At 34.2% G+C, this 21,826-nt stretch overlaps 1 protein-coding gene across 6 annotated transcripts in view; it reads left to right on the top strand.

Annotated features, from left to right (window-relative positions):
* The window catches only part of LOC148602289 (uncharacterized), a 26,906-nt gene extending 5,080 nt beyond the window's left edge, over nucleotides 1–21,826 (top strand). For 5 of the 6 annotated variants that reach the window (XM_088552129.1, XM_088552130.1, XM_088552126.1 and 2 more), the window contains 5 exons: nucleotides 6,041–6,377; nucleotides 7,414–7,667; nucleotides 13,251–13,413; nucleotides 14,979–15,014; nucleotides 18,429–21,826. In XM_088552129.1, coding sequence (XP_088408255.1) covers nucleotides 6,116–6,377; nucleotides 7,414–7,667; nucleotides 13,251–13,413; nucleotides 14,979–15,014; nucleotides 18,429–21,223 — 3,510 coding nt within the window. In that variant the 5' untranslated portion in view covers nucleotides 6,041–6,115 and the 3' untranslated portion in view covers nucleotides 21,224–21,826. Of the gene's footprint in view, nucleotides 1–4,765; nucleotides 5,056–6,040; nucleotides 6,378–7,413; nucleotides 7,668–13,250; nucleotides 13,414–14,978; nucleotides 15,015–18,428 lie in introns of those variants that run through there. The other variant, XM_088552125.1, reaches the window with a different exon arrangement.

Below are 21,826 nucleotides of genomic sequence, written 5' to 3'. Positions count from 1 at the left end.
ACACCTATTTCATGTATTTAACACATTTTATTTGTGGATATCAAATGAAATTATATAGGAAAAGTCAATTTAGTAGAATTAAGGCATATTTCAACAGAATTTTTTTTTTTTTATGAAAATGACAGCTGATGCAGCTTTAAATATAAAACATGACATTTTTTTCTAAATGATTGAATTTGATTTAATACTAAATTTTGCATTTTAAAAGTAAATACATGTACTGATTTTTCTTATCTAAAAATGGCAAATTTTGAATATACAATCACTGTGTGTATCAGGCTCCATAACTTTATACTGACTTCTTTCTTACATATTTTGGTAACATTTCTAGGTCATTAGTTTAACTAATAAGAACATTAAATTTCTAGTTAAAATTTCGTTATTTTCTTTTAATTTACTGTTAAATATTTACATGTATAACTGTGAAACTAATTAATGTGTTCAAACTTCTGACTTGAAAACCTTACATTTTAAGAATGAGCCTTCTTTTCTTCCAATGCAGAAAAGTGCTTTTATTTATTCAATTTCAAAGAGGAAAAGTAAAAAGTGAGTTAAAAAGTTACAATGTCACAGTTATGGTTTTCAAATTTGTACTTAGAAGTTAACTAGAATAAAATTTAAAAAAATGAATGAACATAAAACAAAAAAAAAATACAAGTAAATGAAGGCAAATACATCAGTTTTCAAATTCAGAAAGTTTTGACTTATATTATTTTTTGCTCTTTCAATTGGGCAATTGGTGAACTGATTGAATAATTAGATTTTAAAAAAAGGTCGACTGCACTTACATACATGTATATATGAAAATTGATGATAAGTACATGATTATTGTTAACACTTGAAGTGTAGCAAATCTTCTTTCTTCTCAAGAGTTAAGACTTACATTTTTAAAAAAGCAATATAAGACTTTTTTTTACATATATATAAAAATGCAGTATTATAAAGTTATTGAATAGTGGGTACACAAGTGAGTATAATAAATTGATAGATTTACACAGCAGTAGCACATGATGTTTAAAGTTTTTAATTTGCCCTCAGATTCATTCTGAGTAATCAGTGCCAGGCTTCGTGTTTTTTTACCTTTTCCACATCCTGTCATTCTGGTTGCAAATATCAATTACAAAAACACTGGATGTATGTTCAACAATTAAAGGACAGAATCTGAATTTTCCATACATTTTCAACTAGTTAATTTAATCATATATTTAAAATCTTAACAGTTTCTTTTACTGCAATAAAACTGGTAAGAAAAATCTTAAATCTGTTATATAAAAAATAAATAACTGTACTTAAAATTTTATTTCTTGATTTTTGTTAAATTTTAGCATCCAAATTTAACAATATAAAGAGAATAGATAAGGTGTTTATGGAAAATAACAACTTTTTGCATTTTATGCACTATTTTATTAAAGGAGTAACCAGTCTCCTGAATAAGAATATATAGATTTATTCATATAAGACTAAACTCTGATAAACCAACAGATTAATTACCTCAAGTGTTTTGTGAAAAAAAAAATTATAATCATGACTCAATAATTCACAAAATACATATTTAATTTAGCAACTTGTACCTGTCCAGGTGAACAGGTAAAATTTACCTGGGATACCAAAACTTACTTTCAATTGATTGATGAGTTGTATATTAGAAATTACAGAGGTTAACTTCTAAGAGTTATGCCAGGTATACCTGGCATTTATCAGACTGCTGCGAGCTGTACTGTACATACAAAGTAACAAAAGCAAATGAGCAACTCCACTAAAAACTGGGAGTATGGACCAGGTGAAAAAAGGATGGGACACAAGGATAATAAGGTAGACCAAATTTTGATTGCCTTAAGAGAAAGGGAGGGATGGGTAGGGTTGGGTAATTTAGCCTCCTATGGCGGAGCGCAAAGGTTCCTACTATCAAATACCACAGTAGTGTTCTTTAATGTACGAGGAATGTGGCGTCTTTTCCAACATGGTGCGCCATTATGGTTTGCGGTCAGTTTTTCCATATTATTACCTGACAACCCCAGCATGTAACACGCCACCTGGACTTGGAGCACACAACCCAGTTGCTCTGTGAGCACTATTTAGTCGCTTTTTACGACAAGCTTAGTGCTGCTGCAGGCCTATTTTGACACCCAAGCCTGCACAGGGCTCCTTTTATTCACCCTCTTACCATATAAAATTTTATGACTATTAATTGGGTTTGGGAAGACCACCTCCAAAGGTGTGACCAGGTTGAAAATTTGATAGGAGATTAAGATCTCGAATTGAGGTATTGATCAAAACAACTGAAAAGGTTTGGAGGCAACTTGAGGTGGGATATTTTAATTATTTTTTTTCAAACCATATGGGTAAAAATACCTACATTTATTGTGATGAAATGTTGAAGCGATTAAAATCGTCCACCATTAACAGGGCACACTCAGCATCAGCAAAATGCATCATGGGTAATCTTGCTGTATATTGCCCCACGCAACATATTTATAATCGTACTACGTACAATTGTGCGAGATTCCAAACCTTGCTATATATAAATCCTTGGTCTCGTTCTAGTTTCATTTTCTTTACCGGAAGTGTCATTGTAGAACATATTGAAATCCAAAGACTGATTTACAGTTATTGTTTACTTCCGGGATCTCAGGATGCTACATTACAATGGAAAAACTTCTATTTATTGCTTTTCTTAACACTTTCATCCTGTAGAAATATTCTTGTCATTTTTATCGATATATTTACACAGGATAATGCTAAACTTTCAATTATGAGCTCAAACTTTTGTTAAACAGGACTGGGTTTGTGGCCTCCAGAACACAGTGGGTTTTTTATGAATCTTTATTGAGGTCTAATGTAGTGAATGTAACAAGCAGAAGATCCTACAACCACATATGAATATAAGTGCTAAGAAAGATAACTCAAACTTGTCAAAATTTCACAATGTAGCACTCATGAAAAATAACCTAAATAAAATACACTACATTTGCATGTTAAAACTTTTTATGACACACAACAGTTTTGTGTCCATGTTTGTATAATTTTAATTATCATTAGCCAGTACTTTTTTCAAATATTTCAAATACATGCAAAGCAAAACAACTTAGCATGTTTTCTAACTAAATAAGAAAATTAAGCAGAAGCAACATAACAAAATAATATAAAACAAAGCAAAGCTCACCTCAAAACAGGAGTAAAGATCTGGAATTGGATCTGCATGGTGTACAAAATACCATGAAGGTAAATCTGAAGAATAAATATGAAATCACAACCAATGTGCTCAGAACTAAACTTCAACATTTAACTGAACGCACAATAACATATTGGAAGAGTGTATCTTATCCTAAAACACACAAAATTGTGAAAAGCACTTACAATATATTTAAGCAATGAGAAAACACATTCATACTAATCTGCTTAAAAGACTCAAATATGGTCAATAAAAGCTATTTTATATTTTAAATATTTAACATTTTCAGCTTTAACTTTAATTTAGTTTAATATGTTTTATACATTCATAAAGAAGAAACTCATTCCCATGGACTCATTCTTAAATTCTAGCATTCACACATCTATCGCCCCATGCAGGTCCGGGTATTAAAGGAATAGGCCTGCAGCAGTGCTAAGCTTGTCGTAAAAGGCGACTAAATAGTGCTCAGAAACCTAGCTGTGGCTAGGCACTTTGCCTACTCCTGGCATGTTACATGCTGGGGTTGTCAGGCTATAATACAGAAAACCTGACCGCAAACCATAGTGGTGCACCATGTTGGGAAAGATGCCACATTCCTCGCACGTTAAAGAATCCTGCTGTGGTATTCGATGGGAGTAGGAACCTTTGTGCTCCGCCACAGGAGGCTAAATTGCCTGACTCTACCCATCCCCCCTTTTTATAGTGGCAATCGAAATTTGTCGACCCTATTATCCTTGTGTCCCATCCTTTTTTTTTTCATTTCATCATCATTTCCTGTTCATTTTATCATCCATATTATGTTGTATTATCTGTATGCTTATACCATACATACATTTGTATTTGCTACAAAATCACTTGTTTTATTGAAGTATAAGTCATTTTTCACAAGAGACCCTGCTTTGTTGACAGTTTGAATCATGACATGTGAAAAGCGAGACAAGAGTAAGCGGAGCTTGTTACTTTTTGAACGGAACGGTAACAGAAACATAATTTTTCACAAGAATTATATAACATTCTATTAGAATCTAGTTTTCAAAACCATTCCAAACAAAAAGTAACAAGCTCCACCTACATGTACTCTTGTCTCGCATCAAAACATAAATAAAAAATTTAGCTGACCAATGACAAGGTGAATGGTCACATGACAAATTGAATGACCAATAGGGCTTTTTCTCTTTTTTTCAAATACATGTAAGGCCCCTACCTCTGAGATTAGGAAATTGTTATCAATTGGGAATAGACCAACAAATGAAATCAAGTTTGAACTCATTGCAGGTATTATTTAGTTTCTGCTATCACTAAGACAATGCCGTTTTACTTCGTATATGTTTTATTTTAAAACTGATGGAAGATAAAGGTAAAAGAAGTTCTGAAATAAATATCATTAATCGGTTGCCGTAAAAAGTCGTAAATTGAAGAATAGACACATTTTTTCCCTATCCTATGGTACTGCGACAATAACAATTTGCTGACGATCAATAAAATTTGACTTTCATTCTACCGACAGACAAATTTATTGACAATTTTCATATTGCTTGCTTCAGTTGGGAAATTCATGATAAATTTTGGGAAAAAAGACACATTTTGTTATAGGGATCAAATAGGGCTGATAATCGCCAGTAAATCAAAAGTAGAAAAGCCCTGACCAATAACAAGGCAAATTATCACTGACCAATAACTGGATGAATGACCAATGACAAGATGAATGATCACTTACCAATGACAAAGTGAAGTAACACTGACCAATGGCAGGGCAAATCATCACGGACCAATGACAAAGTGAAGTACCACTGACCAATGGCAGGGCAAATCATCACTGACCAATGACAAAGTGAATTACCACTGACCAATGGGAGGGCAAATCATCATTGACCAATGACAAGGTGAATGATCACAGAGTAATGACTGATCGAATGATCATTGTTGAGGTGAATCATCACTGATCAATAAGAAGTTGAATGACCAATGACAAGATAACTTACCAGTGAGAATGTGAATTACCACTGACCAATGACAAGGTGAATGACCACTGACCAATGGCAGAGCAAATCATTACTGACCAATTGCAGGACAAATCGTCAATGACCAATGGCAGGGCAAATCATCAGTGACCAATGGCAAGGCAAATCATTGACCAATGATTGAGTGAGTGGTCATTGACCAATGACAAGGTGATTGGCCATTGACCAATGAAAAGGTGAATAATCATTGACCAATGAAAAGGTGAATGATCATTTTACCAATGCTAAGGTGTATGATCATTGACCAGTGACAAGGTGATTGGCTATTGACGAATGACAAGGTGAATAATCATTGGCCAATGACAAGGTGATTGGCCATTGAACAATGACCAGGTGAATGATCATTTTACCAATGACAAGGTGAACGATCACTGACTAATGACCTCCTCATTGGTCAGTGATCATTTACCGCCTCATTGGTTAGTGATCATTCTCCTCCTCATTGGTCAGTGATCATTTACCTCCTCATTGATCTGTGACCTTTCCACTCCTCATTGGTCAGGGATCATTCACCTCCTCATAGGTTAGTGATCATTTACCTCCTCATTGGTCAGTGATCAGTGACCTTCTCATTGGTCAGTGATCAGTTACCTCCTCATTGGTCTGTGATCATTCACTTTGTCATAGAACTAGATTACTGACCAGTGACAAGTTGAATGATCATGGACCATAGAAAAAATACAGAAGTACTGTATTCTTTCTTACATGTACATATTAAATAGGATACAGGGGCAAAAAGGTATTTCATTCAATAAAAACACAAAAAATAAACAATAATTTTAAACAGACTGAGTTGTAATTGCATGATTATTTATTTTGTTATAAACTTTAAACTTGTTTGTTTCAGGAATTTATGCCAACAATAATATTTGCATTGTCTGGATACGGAACAGTGCATTACAGTCTAGCTTAAACCCAGCTTATGATCACTTACAATATGTCCACGGTTCAAAGCAAAAACAAAAGCTTGAGGATGTCATTGTCGGAAGAAGAGGCAGATTTTCTCAGACTGGTCATTTTGGAGTTAAAAGTGGCACCACAAGCTGTCAGATATTTGTTTAATCGGAGATTTCCTCCTCCAAAACTGGCATCTGACCTTAAGAATAATTTGTCTAAACTGAAACAACTCAAAAGTTTAAGAATCCTCAATGCAGCCCAATGGGATTTACTGTTTCCCTCATCAGGTATAAATTCAAAATTAGATTTAAGTAGTAGGTAGAATCATGTATAAAGTAGTATTTGCGTTAAAAATACCCCTAATTATTCTGAGGCAACTTGCTTTCCTCACTATTTTAGTATTATAGGGTTTGTTAATCTCGTTTTAGTTTCCCTTCAGGAATTTCCTATGTATTGAAATCCAAAGACTGATCTGCATTTTATTGTTTACTTCCAGGAAAATGAAGCACTGCATCACAATGCAAAATCTTCTATTTTATGCTTTTCTAAACATTTTTATCCTGTAGAAGTAGATATTTGTCATTATTGTCATCACTTTGCACCTGTTGGTGGTTTCTTAGGGCATCTTGCACAAATTGATCTTTTAAATCTTTAAACAATCAAAAAACATGGCTGCTGTTACTAAAAATAGAACATACATGTAAAGGTAAAAACTACAGTTTCTTGCAAACAACTCAAAAACTGTTGAATTTAGCAGAGTTCTAACACTTGAAATATTGTTCACCACCAGAAGACAGACCCATGTTGAAACTTTTAAAATGATTTGTTGCTTGATGTAGGAGTTGTGGCCCTTCAAACAGATATTTTTGTTGTTTTTCAAGTGTACAACTTTGACAATCTTCTCTGTAACCATTCAACAAAAGTTAATGAAAGTTGGCATAACTGTTCCTTAGGGTATTCAGCACAAACTGATTACAGCATTTATCAATATATGCTTTTTTTTCAGCAATTTTTGTTCAAACATGGAAGAAAGTCATGATACCTTTACTTATTTAGTTAATAAGGCATGGTTTGTTGGTGAGCCATTTAGGCTCTTTGAGAGTCTCTTATTTGTCTGTATTTTTAAACAAAAAGATGTTTCAATTAATAATTGACATGTACATGTATGGCTTTTATTTAAGAAGTTTTGCCTGACTCTTAATACTGGTAATTGACACGTATGGCTATTATTAAAGAAGTTTTGCCTGATTCTCTCAAAGGACTTAAAACAAAGATCTGTTCTTGAGCTTAAGACACAATCATTTGAATTCAGTTATTTTACAGGGAATGCTTCATGTTCCTCGACATATGATGTAACACTGCTAATATGCTTGCTACGGAATATTGTACAGCCAGGATCAAGATCTCCATGTGTACTGAAACCGCCAACAGGGTTTGACCAACTACCACCAAATACTGATTTATCTGAAGGAGCTGACCTTGCAAGAATCAAACACTACAGAAACTATATAGCTCACCATAAAGAGGGCAAGATAGCGAGAACTGATTTCAACTTGGCATGGACAGATTTATCTGGGGTAATGTTTATCAAGTAGCACTCCAGATTAGAATCATGTAAAATGTGATTCAGGGTTGGAAAGCCTACATATTTTTATTTTTAATATTTATATACCTGCCAAATTTTGAAAATCCTCACGGTGGTTTTAAGGCGGGACAACCTACGAGCGGACATTTTTCAGGACATATTTTGCAAACTTCATGATTTTTACTATAGTTATGTATGAATGAACAACTACTTTAGTTCCAGTATTAAAGGACCTTTACAGTTGAACATGTGCATGCACTGTAATAAATTGAAGTTTACAAGCCCCTTTTTGTGGTGCATTCCTCCAAACCGGACTAAAGTTTAAATTATAACAAATAACTGAGAAAACTTTCATTTACATTCTAATGTATTTCTTCTATTGAAATATACGGAATTGTTGAAGGGTGGAGTGGAGGTAACTCTCTATTTTATGATTTGTGTACATATATGTATGTTCTACAACTTTTTGACCTGTTAAATTGACAGTATTTGTCAAATTAATTGTGGAGTAGAAATTAATCTTTAGAAAATGATCGGCTGTTCATGAAGTAGTGGTAGATCCATTCGGGATTTATTTCAATTATCATTGATAACTTTGATCAGCTGATTGATCCTGGGAGATGATTAACCTTCCTTACCTTTCCTTTAGACAGCAATTAACACCTTTTGTCAGATTTATGACCCTTTTAATCAAAGAAGTGAGATTGAAACACAAATTTAGAGGTTGAATTCGAAGTATTTTAGGAAATTTGATAAAATTGGGGTTTCGGGACAAATTTGATCTGAAAAATTGTGTTAGTGGGACAAATGGTCAAAATCGTGAAAACATGATTAAATCTTATAAGTTGGCAGGTACATGTATTTTTTTTTTTTTTTTAGAATATTATGGTAAGCTTTAGTTCACCCTTGTTCTTAGGAGATAAAAATTGTATGGAATGTACTGTGGGAGTCAAAATAAAGGGAGATAACTCTGTAAATGACCCTAAGGTACAATAGAAACTGTTGGGTTTTCAATGTGAATTGTCTCAGAAGAGCAGACATATTGGAATTAGTAATTATACATTTCATCATATAGACCTATAAAGCAACTTTATAATAACCAAGAAATAAATAGCCTTTTTTGGGTGTATCACTTATTTCAAATTTTGCATGATTCTTACAGAGACTACTACTTAACAACATTCTTTATTGACATTATAATGAAAATTTTGTTTTCTTTAAGGAGCTGTATTATCCCCCCCAGTTGAAAAGTAGAAGTTATATTGTAATCGTTCTGTCTGTCTGTCTGTCCCACTGCTGATCTAATCCTCAACTCTCTTGAAACAGCTGCATGGAATTTGATGAAACTACTTAGTTATAGTATAGAATTGGTCATTTATCAACCCATACTTCATTCAAATACATGCAGGATTGAGTGTGTTTTATATACATATAATTTTTTAAACTAAAAGATTTTGTACTTAATTGGTTATGTTGTATGGAATAAAACACACCTTTTTTAAGCTCAGGATAATTTGGTCCTTTCATTGACCATATGCAGAATCTAAAATATCACTATAAGTCAATTTACTAGTTATGTTACTTTTTAAACATCCGCCCCGTGCAGGTCCGGGTGTTAAAAGAATAGGCCTGCAGCAGCGCTAAGCTTGTCATAAAAGTCAACTAAACAGTGCTCAGAACCTTAGCCGGGGGCTAGGGCGCTCTGCCCACAGAGCAACTGGGTTGTGTGCCCCAGGTGGTGGAATGGGTAACCCCTGGTGTGTTACATGCTGGGGTTGTCAGGCTATAATACGGAAAACCTGACCGCAAACCATAGTGATGCACCGTGTTGGGAAAGATGCCACGTTCCTCGCACGTTAAAAAACCCTACTGTGGTATTCTCCCGGAGTAGGAACTATAGGGCTCCGCCACAGGAGGTTAAATTGCCCAACCCTACCCACCTTTCCCTATTTCCAGTGGCAATCAAAATTTGTCGACCCCATTGTCCTTGTGTCCCATCCCTTTTTCATTTCATCATCATTTCATGTTCATTTTATCATCAATTTCATGTTCATCGTCTGAATATAGCTGAAATATTGCTGCTCAGACGTTAAACCCCAACAAACAAACAAACAAACAAACATTTTAAACATCCAGTGGCAATCACCCCACATATCTTGAGACTTGAGATATAGTGTTGAAAATAAATGTGTGTCTAAAGTATTGTTTATAATACATTTCAACGATAAGAGTGGAATTGAACAACACAAAATTATAATTTGAAGTATGATCAACCAGCAACTAGCTAGATCTCCATAAAATAAAATTATTGTTCATTACATTTTCAAAGTAAAAACTATTCTTTGTTTTGTTATTTGATTTCACAACACTTTTTTTTCACTATTTTCTCTTTAGAGTTTTGTTTCATTTACAGTTGCTTCTTTCCTATAAATACTACATGTAGACATTTGTTAGTCAAAATCACCTGCTGCCTGCATTACATGTATGTCTGAAAATAATTCCAAATTCTTTATTTTAAATCTTGATCTTTCTGAATGCTAAGTGTCCATGTACAAGTAACTAAATAAAAAAAGTGCTTAATTTTAGCACGCTAATCTCCTTCTTAAGTGTAAAATAAAGTTATGAGTATTATATCTGAATATGAATATCTATGCAGAATAATGAGTCACAACACATACAGTCCTTGAACCGATCCATGCAACCATTTGACGGATCAATGACCATTGACTGATTGATCACTGACAAATTTTGGTTTTAATCCGTTTAGCATGTTGGAGTTATTGCCCTGTTTAATGATTTTTGCTATTTTCAATGTTATTTCTTTCAAAAATTTTCTTCTCTGACACTACTTGATCAATTTGAACCAAACTTGGTATGAATGGTCCTTGGTGTATCCTGCATAGAACTGATATGGATTTTTTTTATTCATGGACAAACATGACTGTTGTTACTTAAAATAAAACCAAGGGATAAGACAGTGGTTTTTGGGTTTTTGATCCTTCAGAACTTCCCTACTATTTCTGAACACCACACAAAAATATAGTCCGAATGTAATTCCTTTTCAATACCTCTTTTATAACAAGTAATTTTTATGTTTACAATTTATCTGCTCAATAATATTCTGTTATTTATGCAAATAAAATTAAGATCTAGTCTTCATATCAACTCAAAATTTGAGGGATTTTTTTTTTGCCTTGAAATATATTTAGTAATATATTTACATTTAGGGAATTTATTTCTTGCAGTAGAGTGTCTGGAAGTATGAAATGTGTTTAATATTTTTATTTTAATACACTTGTAAGTCAAATTATTCTTTCTATCATTAATATTTTACCATTTATAATGAGAAGTGAAGAGCAGTGGTTTTAACCAAGGAAAAATCAAATTGATTAAAGTGTCTAGATTTTGAAAATCTTGTGTTAAGGAAATTATTTTCTTAATCTGGTATTGGTTTTATTTAAGTATAATTGTTATGTAGGATAAATACTCTGTTAATATAGATTTTGAATGTAAATGCACATTAACTTTTGGATAGATTTTAAAATGGGGTGAAATGGAATGAAAAATTATTAATGTGTATGAAGTTGGATCAGTTGTATAGATTGACTTTCAGTTTATACATATTAAAAGAAGACAGTTTTTAATAGTATTTTAAATGCAATGCATGATCACAATTCATCAGGGGTTGAAAATTCCTAAAGCCAGATGCCTGGACTTGCTGTTTTTCAATGAAACAAGTCGGTTGGGCATGGCAAATCTAAAAAAATAAAAACTATTTTTTGAAAGATTTTTTTGTCATTATTTGTACCATGTTTCTCGATCTATTCACTGACCTATAATTAGTTATAACTTTATTTTTAGAATGGGTATTCACTATATCGATCTATTGATTAGTCATTCTCAAGTCAGAATCACACCTGTGCTTGATCAGATGCATTTTTTGACTTGCTACAAATTTTATTAATCAAGTGCTGGAATGATAAAGATCAAATTTTGTTAATAAACTCTTGAGGAAAATATTATTGCTCAGTTACAATTTCACTGTTAAATAAAATGCAAAAACGGAAAGCTGATGACAAAGCATCAGACCTGGACTGGAGATGGAATCAATTTACACTGTGTCCTCTTCCCTGCAAACATGGAATTATACATAAGAATATCAGATAACAAAATTGCATTTATATTGATTGGGACTTGACCCAACATTGTTCAGGCTTAGTGTACAAAAGATGAAAAAGTCCAGGGCTCGGGTCTTCCCAAAAAATTTTCAACCCCTGATCATAAAATCTTTGAAATTTTGTTCATGCTACAATTTTCACAAGAATCAAAAACTGCCAGTGCTTTTAGCACTTTGATTCGTATATACATATATCTCCAAGACAGTTTGGTTTTGCCAAATTCTTTCAATAGCTGAAAGTATCCATATGATAAGGACTACAAAAGTCTTCAAGGATAAAACTTGTCAGACCACTCCTTGTAAGAGTTATTGCCCTTGAAAGGGGAAATTTTTGTTTTTTTTTGTTTTTTAGTCTTCAGTCAATATCTTGAAAACTGTGATAGATTAAAAGAAACTTCCAATTGTTTAAATGATTCTTCAGTCGGAAAAATTCTTGTTAAATATAGTGCTATTAAAAGACAAAATTTAACGAGTGATTTAGGCTTCTGGGAGCCTCTTGTTTCAAATACTTTCACAGGCAAATATTTTTCATTTGAAATTCGTGTTAATCGAGCTTCACATGAAATTAACATGATTTTCACTTGAAATTCACTTAACACGAATTGCATGTGAACAGTTCACGTGAATTTTATGTGCAGGCTTGATTCACTCGAATTTCACGTGAACTCTGTCACAAAGTTTATTTGCACAATTCGGGTGAAAATCATGTGAAATAATTTTGCCGGTGTTTAATTTGAGAATCCTATATGTGGATGCATGAGGTATGTTAGTGCACTCACTAAGGTTCTTTAATTAGGAATGGCCAATATGGCATTATATTGGTCTTGTTGTGTAATGTGATATAACAAGCAAATTATAAATTGTATGCCTTCAAAATTATGTAAGAACCACAAAACCAGAACTAATCAGAAATGATGTTACATCAAGGAAATGTTACATGAACCACAAAAACCAGAAGTAGTCAGAAATAATATTACATCAAGAAAATGTTACATGAACCACAAAACCAGAACTAAGGAAATGTTACATGAACCACAAAAACCAGAACTAAGGAAATGTTACATGAACCACAAAAACCAGAACTAATCAGAAATAATGTTACATCAAGGAAATGTTACATGAACCACAAAACCAGAACTAATCAGAAATGATGTTACATCAAGGAAATGTTACATGAACCACAAAAACCAGAACTAATCAGAAATAATGTTACATCAAGAAAATGTAACATGAACCACAAAACCAGAACTAAGGAAATGTTACATGAACCACAAAAACCAGAACTAATCAGAAATAATGTTACATCAAGGAAATGTTACATGAACCACAAAACCAGAACTAATCAGAAATGATGTTACATCAAGGAAATGTTACATTTTCTTCTCCATTCTATTACAGGCAATATCAAGACTAGGTGCTGGTAACTACAACCAAGAATGTTCTGATTTGAGAGTAGCCTCCCTTGATGGGTCAGACAGAGAACTTTATAGGGAAGTCCTTAAAACACAGTCAGAACTTGAAAGCCTTCGAAAGGAAGTAGAAGATATAAAGAAAGATAACGGTAAAGAAGCTTCTTTATTTCTCCTTTTTAGTTCACCTTAAGTGATTTTATACCATTGTTTTGAATCTGTTGTCCATTTGTCTGTCGTATGTTGTCCATAAACTTTTCACGTTTTTCTCAACTTCATGAAAATTTCTTGACCAATTACAACCAAACTTGTTAGGACAACTTCAAATAATACAGTTTTAGTTTCATTTTATCAAACTGTAGGGATGCCAGAGGCTATATTAGCTTCTAATTTTAAAGATCATCTCCTCTGAAACCAAATGTGCCATTGCTTTCAAACTTCATAATGTGTTGACCTCAATGCTTTCTAGCTACAAATGATCTGATTTTGTGTTGTGGAAGACAAATACATGTAGTTGGCACAGAGTCGTAATAATTTGTCTGAGTTGGGTGACATGTGTACCTGCATGTGCAAGGTAGCACAATAAGAAATTGCAGAAATGATGCCTGATGGTGGTAGAAATTTTTCATCAAAACTTAGTCACCTGCATTTTCTGCAACTCCTCCTCAACAATTGACAAGATTGTTATAAAACTTGATGGAGTGTTACAATACCATATGTGGATGTCCATGTTGTCAGGAATTTATATTTGAGCAAAAAATGTAGAATTGAAGGCTGGTGGATATAGGTGTTTTTCAGTAAAACTTGGTCTCACATGTTGTCTGCAATCCTTTGTCAACACCTTGCAGCATTGTTATGAAACTTGATGGAGGGTTCAATTACAATATTTGGATGTGCATATTGTCAGGAATTTATGATTCGGTGATAATTGTGAGAAATGACAGGTGTTGGTCTTAGGTGTTTTCAAGCAAAATTTGGTCTGTTGTGTTGTCAGCAACTCCTCCTCAGTGAATTACAGGATTGTAATGAAACTCGATAGAGCGTTAGATTATCATTTTGTGGCATTTTGTCATGAATTTATGTTTAAAGTAATTTTGCAGTTATATTCTATAATTGTGTTGTCAACAAAAAAGCATAGTACTTATTTCTGTTTTGGAGTTGAGTGTTTTAGAATGGCAGCAAAATTTGGTGTCAAAAGTGCTCAGCCTAATAAGACAGAAATAAATCGTGTATCCACATTGGTCCCCAAATGTACAAGGTTCAACTGGCTGAGGGGGTATTAGTCCCATTAAGGGGGAAATGCCTAGTATTGAAAGGGGAGGGGAGGTCCAGGTGAGTTCCATGCTGTTATTTGGCTTTTTAGCTATTTAAATGCAATTCACACCAAAACAATATTAACAGACAAAAAAAAGAAAAGAAATTGTGGTCACATGTATGAAAAGTTAGGCTGTGTTGCTGCTTCTATAAATTTGTGTCATTTACTTGGAATTGGGCCACGTTAAAATTGGACTTGCTCACCCTATGACATTCTTTGGATTTTAGTACTACTGTTTTATTAATTTAGGAAATTTTACACCTTTTGGGAAATAATTTGAGCCATTTTTTAAACAAAATTGGGAAACTTTTTGCTTCTTAAAATGTAATTCCTGATTATAGTGAACATCAAATCAATATTTTAGGATTTTATCATACTTAAGTATGTATTTATCTATTTCAGAAAGACAAGCTGATAGTATCCCGGAGCATATGAAAGGTAAGAGGAATATCTAGAGTGAATCATTGAAAAATTGAAATAGAGGTGTTAAGTGAAAAAAACAAACAAAACAAAACTATGTCTTGAAAACATTGACATGAGGGGAAAGATAACAAAGAAATGAGAGACAAAATAACACTGACAAGATTACCATGAAGGACAAGAAATATTGACAATAGGGACAAGACAACATTGACAGGATTAACAAAACAACTGACATGAGAGACAAAACAACACTGACAAGATTACCATGAAGGACAAGAAATATTGACAATAGGGACAAGACAACATTGACAGGAGGAACAAAACAACTGACATGAGAGACAAGACAACATTGACATAAGAGAGGAGACAACATTGACAACAGGGATAAGACAACAGGGACAAGACAACATTGACATGAGGAAGAAGACAACATTGACATCAAGGTCAAGACAACATTTACATAAGGGACAAGACAAAATTGACATTTGGGACAAAACAACATTGACATAAAGAACAAGACAACATTTAAATAATGTACAGTAAAAACAAGGGACAAAACAACATTTGCATGAGGGACAAAACAGCATTGACGTAAGTGGCAAGACAACATTGTCATAATGTAAAGGACAATATTGACATTTTGACAAGACAACATTTGCATGAGGGACAAAACAGCATTGACGTAAGTGGCAAGACAACATTGTCATAATGTAAAGGACAATATTGACATTTTGACAAGACAACATTTGCATGAGGGACAAAACAGCATTGACGTAAGTGGCAAGACAACATTGTCATAATGTAAAGGACAATATTGACATTTTGACAAGACAACATTGGCATGAGGGACAAAACAGCATTGACGTAAGTGGCAAGACAACATTGTCATAATGTAAAGGACAATATTGACATTTTGACAAGACAACATTTGCATGAGGGACAAAACAGCATTGACGTAAGTGGCAAGACAACATTGTCATAATGTAAAGGACAATATTGACATTTTGACAAGACAACATTGGCATGAGGGACAAAACAGCATTGACGTAAGTGGCAAGACAACATTGTCATAATGTAAAGGACAATATTGACATTTTGACAAGACAACATTGGCATGAGGGACAATACCATACTGATAACAGGGACAATACAACATCACGAGGGTCAAGACAACATTGGCATGAGGGACAATACAATACTGATAACAGGGACAATACAACATCACGAGGGTCAAGACAACATTGGCATGAGGGACAATACCATACTGATAACAGGGACAATACAACATCACGAGGGTCAAGACAACATTGGCATGAGGGACAATACCATACTGATAACAGGGACAATACAACGTCACGAGGGTCAAGACAACATTGGCATGAGGGACAATACCATACTGATAACAGGGACAATACAACATCACGAGGGTCAAGACAACATTTGCATGAGGGACAAAACAGCATTGACGTAAGTGGCAAGACAACATTGTCATAATGTAAAGGACAATATTGACATTTTGACAAGACAACATTGGCATGAGGGACAAAACAGCATTGACATAAGTGGCAAGACAACATTGTCATAATGTAAAGGACAATATTGACATTTTGACAAGACAACATTGTCATAATGTAAATACTGATAACAGGGACAATACAACATCACGAGGGTCAAGACAACATTGGCATGAGGGACAATACAATACTGATAACAGGGACAATACAACATCATGAGGGTCAAGACAACATTCACATTAGAGGCAAGGCAACATTGATATGAGTGACATGACAACATTTACATGAGGTAGAGAAAAACATTGACAAGAGTGATAAGACAACATTGACAATGGAGACAATACAGCATTTACAGGAATGGAAAGTCATCATTTACTTAAGGGACAAGACAAAATTAACATATGGGACAAGACAAAGTTAACATGAAGGATAAGACAACAATGACAAGAAAGACTAGGCAACATTGACAATTTAAGGGACAAGACAACATTGAAATAAGGTGAAAGACAACATTGACAAGAAGAGAGGACGAAATTGACATGAGAGACGAGACAGCACTGACAAGCATGGATAGACAACATTTACATGAGAGATAAGACAAATACAAGCCGATATTAACAAGGCGGTCAAGACAACATGGACATGAGAGACAAGACACCATGAACATTAGCGAAAAGACAACATTGACATGAGGGCTGTGTTTACAAAAGGGACAAGACAATATTGACAGCACAGGCAAGATAGACAAGACTACATTACCATGAGTGACAAGCAATATTGACATGAGGAATAAGACAACATTGGCAACAAGGGCGAGACAACTTTCAGTGAAGGGCAGGACAACATTGACATGAGGGACAAGACAACATTGAATTTAGGGAAAATACTTATTGACCTGAGGGACAAGATAACATTGACATGTGGGACAAGACAACATTGCATGTAGGGACAATACTTAATCAAGGGAACCAAGGTTATAGTGGTAATCAAAAGAATGCAATCCAGGGACAAAGACCAGACATGGAAAACAGACATAAACAACAAAGAACATAAAGTAACTAAAATCATACACACAAAGTAACAAAAGTAAATGAGCAACTCCACTAAAAACTGGGAGCACGGACCAGGTGCACCGGTAGGGTAAGCGTCCTCTGCTTTTCTAGAAACACCCGTTGAGTTGGTCATAAAAAGTCAAGTCCGGGATAGACAAACGAGGGAAGGAAAACTATGACCCGTTGAATAAATCAGTTTTCATGGTGCTGATGGATACACCATAACGATCCACGAGTTCATGATAACGACCATAAACCTTCTGTAGTGATGACTTCAATCTTGTAGCAACATAGGGACAAGACAGAGTTGACTTGAAGGACAAGACAACATTGAATTTAGGGACAATACTTATTGACTTGAGCTCAAGACAACATTGTTGTCAGGGACAAGACACAACTGACATGAGGAACAAGACACCATTGACACGAGGAACATTGATTTGAGGGACAATAGAAAACGGAACAGATATAGTGAAATACAACAAATGCACCATTGTATAACACCTATAAAAAAGTCAATACTTACAGAGATCACTGAAAGGTTTTCAGTAAGTATAAACATACCATTAAGTAAGCTCTAAAAGACTCCTACAATGAAACAGTCTGGGTCTAAATGCAATATAAAGACCAGTTGGTCAGCCCAAAAATTAAATGGACCTCAGACTTGCTTCAGTTCACATAACTTTTTGGGGCAACCAACCAGTCCATATATTGCCATATGGCCTTCGTCATCATGAACTATTTGCTTACTGCAGTTCCAAGGAGAAGCTTGCAATTTTAACATGGTATGCCATGACAGTGATTCAATTACATAAACCTTATCTCCTTAACACATTAACCTTATTTGAATTTTCAATTTTCAGTTAAGTATGCCAGTCACATTAAAGAATGGGAGAAAGATGAAGAAAAAATTACTGTAACCAGGGCAACAGATCATGTGGCTAATTTAATTGAAGAGAACGATGTTGTTGTAGTAACTGGTAGTTCTGGTTCTGGGAAGTCATCAATCATACACCATGTGGCACTAGAATTATACAGAAATAAGGGGTACGATATCATCCCATTCGTAACAAGTGCTGCTGATATTATAAATTATCGTGACATGAAAAAGAATCAGGTGTTTGTGGTAGATGATGCTTGTGGGAAAAATTTCATTGATGAACAAGACTTACAATCATGGAAGAAAGAAAGTGATAAAATTGAGAAACTGTTTCCATCAGAACCAATAAATGAACAAGATTCAGAAAACCTAACAAGAAAAGAAAATAATGGGATGATGAAAATTCTTGTCTCGTGCCGCTTACAAATATCCAAGGATGACAAATTCAAGTCCTTGAAGATTTTCACCAAACAAACCGTAGATTTACAATCAGAAGAACATTGTTTACTTTTAAAGGAAAAACGTAAAATGATCAAGAAGTACATAGCTAAAACAGAATCTGATTTGCAGGAAATGGATAAAATGTTTGAAAAGTATTCTTACTTCCCCCTGCTCTGTAAGATGTCAAATGGAAAACAAGTAGAGCAGTTGACTGAACTTTTCTCATCTCCTGTTGAAAGTATAAAGAATGATATCAAAGACTTGATAGAATATAAACAATATAAACCCTTAGAGTACTGTGCCTTGGTATTATGTGTATTGTTTCCAAATGAATTAGAAGAATCGTATATGAATCCAAGAACAACACCAGAAAATGTTAAAGAGAAAGTAACAAAAATAGTGGCTAATTTTAGAATCGATCTAAATATAGAACTGGAAAGAAAACAACTTGTTGACACCTTCAATAAACTTGATGGAACATATATCAAGAAAACAGGATCAGTCTACAGTATAGCCCATGATAAACTGTATGATATGGTTGCTGTAACTTGTGGTCAAAAACTTGTAGAACTTTTTATTAAATATTCACCTTCTTCATTCATAGCAGAAGGATTCAGACTTTTGTCAGGTCAAAATCTAGAACAAGATGATTCCTTCCTGTATTTATCTGAAGATACTGAGAATGTTTACTTTGACAGAATATTCAGAGATCTCAAAAAACGAGATGGAAGGTCCTTCTTTTATAATCAGCAGTTGAAAGAAAAAAGATATAAAGACAAAGTGATGGGATATATAAAGGAACACACAGATTCATGTAAACAATTATTCCTTGAGTTGGATGATAAAGGTCTTATAGATAAAAATAGACAATATTACACTAGTACACCAATGATTGAAGCATCAAAGATTGGTAGTCATGAATTAGTTAACTATCTCATTTCTATAAAATGTAATGTATACAAAAAAGATAGTTATGGACTTCAACCTTTGTTCTATTGTTGTGAGAATGGTCATGTAAATATTGTAGACCTGTTAATAACAAATGGTGTAAATATTCAAGATGTTTTGTGTGATGCATGTTTGTGTGGTAATATTAATATAGTGAGAATGGCACTAGAGAGAAATGCTGATGTGTCACACTGTGGTGGTAGGTTGGGAGAGACTCCACTGTATGCTGCATGTGAGGAGGGTCATACTGATAATGTACAATTGTTACTAGACAGAAATGCTGATGTGTCACAGTGTGGTGGTAGGTGGGGAGAGACTCCACTGTATGGTGCATATGTGGGGGGTCATACTGATATTGTACAATTGTTACTAGTGAGAAATGCTGATGTGTCACAGTGTGGTGGTAGGTGGGGAGAGACTCCACTGTATGTTGCATGTGTGGGGGGTCATACTGATATTGTACAATTGTTACTAGACAGAAATGCTGATGTGTCACAGTGTAGTGGGTGGGGAGAGACTCCACTGTATGTTGCATGTAAGGGGGGTCATACTGATATTGTACAATTGTTACTAGACAGAAATGCTGATGTGTCACAGTGTAATAGTGAGTGGGGAGGGACTCCACTGTATGTTGCATGTGATGAGGGTCATACTGATATTGTACAATTGTTACTAGACAGAAATGCTGATGTGTCACAGTGTAGTGGTTTGTTGGGAGTGACTCCACTGTATGTTGCATGTGTGATGGGTCATACTAATATTGTACAATTGTTACTAGACAGAAATGCTGATGTGTCACAGTGTGGTGGTGGGGAGGTAGGGACTCCACTGTATGTTGCATGTATGGGGGGTCATACTGATATTGTACAATTGTTACTAGACAGAAATACTGATGTGTCACAGTGTGGTGGGTGGGGAGAGACTCCACTGTATGTTGCATGTGAGAAGGGTTATACTGATATTGTACAATTGTTACTAGACAGAAATGCTGATGTGTCACAGTGTGGTATTTTGGGAGAGACTCCACTGTATGTTGCATGTGTGATGGGTCATACTAATATTGTACAATTGTTACTAGACAGAAATGCTGATGTGTCACAGTGTGGTATTTTGGGAGAGACTCCACTGTATGTTGCATGTGTGAGGGGTCATACTGATATTGTACAATTGTTACTAGACAGAAATGCTGATGTGTCACAGTGTGGTGGTGGGGAGGTAGGGACTCCACTGTATGTTGCATGTATGGGGGGTCATACTGATATTGTACAATTGTTACTAGAGAACAATGCTGACCCCAGACAGAGAGTGGGGAGGAGGGGTCTCACACCTTTAGATGTAGCAAGTAATGAAACAATTAAAAACCTTCTAATGAGTTACATAAAAGATTGATATTCATTCTTCGTGTCTCAATAAACTACACATGATTTATTTATAATGACACTTTATTTCATTTATTTTAAATATTTAATATCACTTGTGGAGTCTTGTTTTAATCAACTTTTTGTGCTGAATCAGAAAATATAAATATTTTTAAGATTTGTGGAAAAAAGTTGTTTTTCTAAATTTTCTGGAATATTCTGTTTAGTGGAAGTTTAATATTTTGAGTTGATTTTAGTGATTTATTTTTATATTTTAAGTTTTTGACCCCTGTTGTGGGGTCTTGTTTTACTCAACACATCGTTCTGCATCAGATTAAGGTGGAATTTTAAAGATTTGAGGAAAAAAAATATTTTTCAACTTTTTCTGTCCTTCAAAATTTTACAAAAATGAAGCAGACATCTTTCATGATGGTGTTTATTTTTTTATTTTAAATATTTAATATGACATGTGGGGTCTAGTTTTAATCAACTTTTTGAACTGAATCAGAAAATATAATTATTTTTATGATTTGTGAAAAAAAAGTTGTTTTTCTAAATTTTCTGAAATATTCTGTACAGTGGAGGTTATATATGTGGAGTTGATTTTTTAAAAAGAAAATAAACTTTACTGGTA

The sequence above is a fragment of the Perna viridis genome, chromosome 11, assembly GCF_037379345.1.
Source record: "Perna viridis isolate PV_CMFRI_1.1 ecotype Kerala chromosome 11, ASM3737934v1, whole genome shotgun sequence".
Lineage (NCBI taxonomy): Eukaryota > Metazoa > Mollusca > Bivalvia > Mytilida > Mytilidae > Perna > Perna viridis.
The sequence above is the reverse complement of the archived record's forward strand: the minus strand, read 5'-3'. Positions and strand labels throughout refer to the sequence as shown.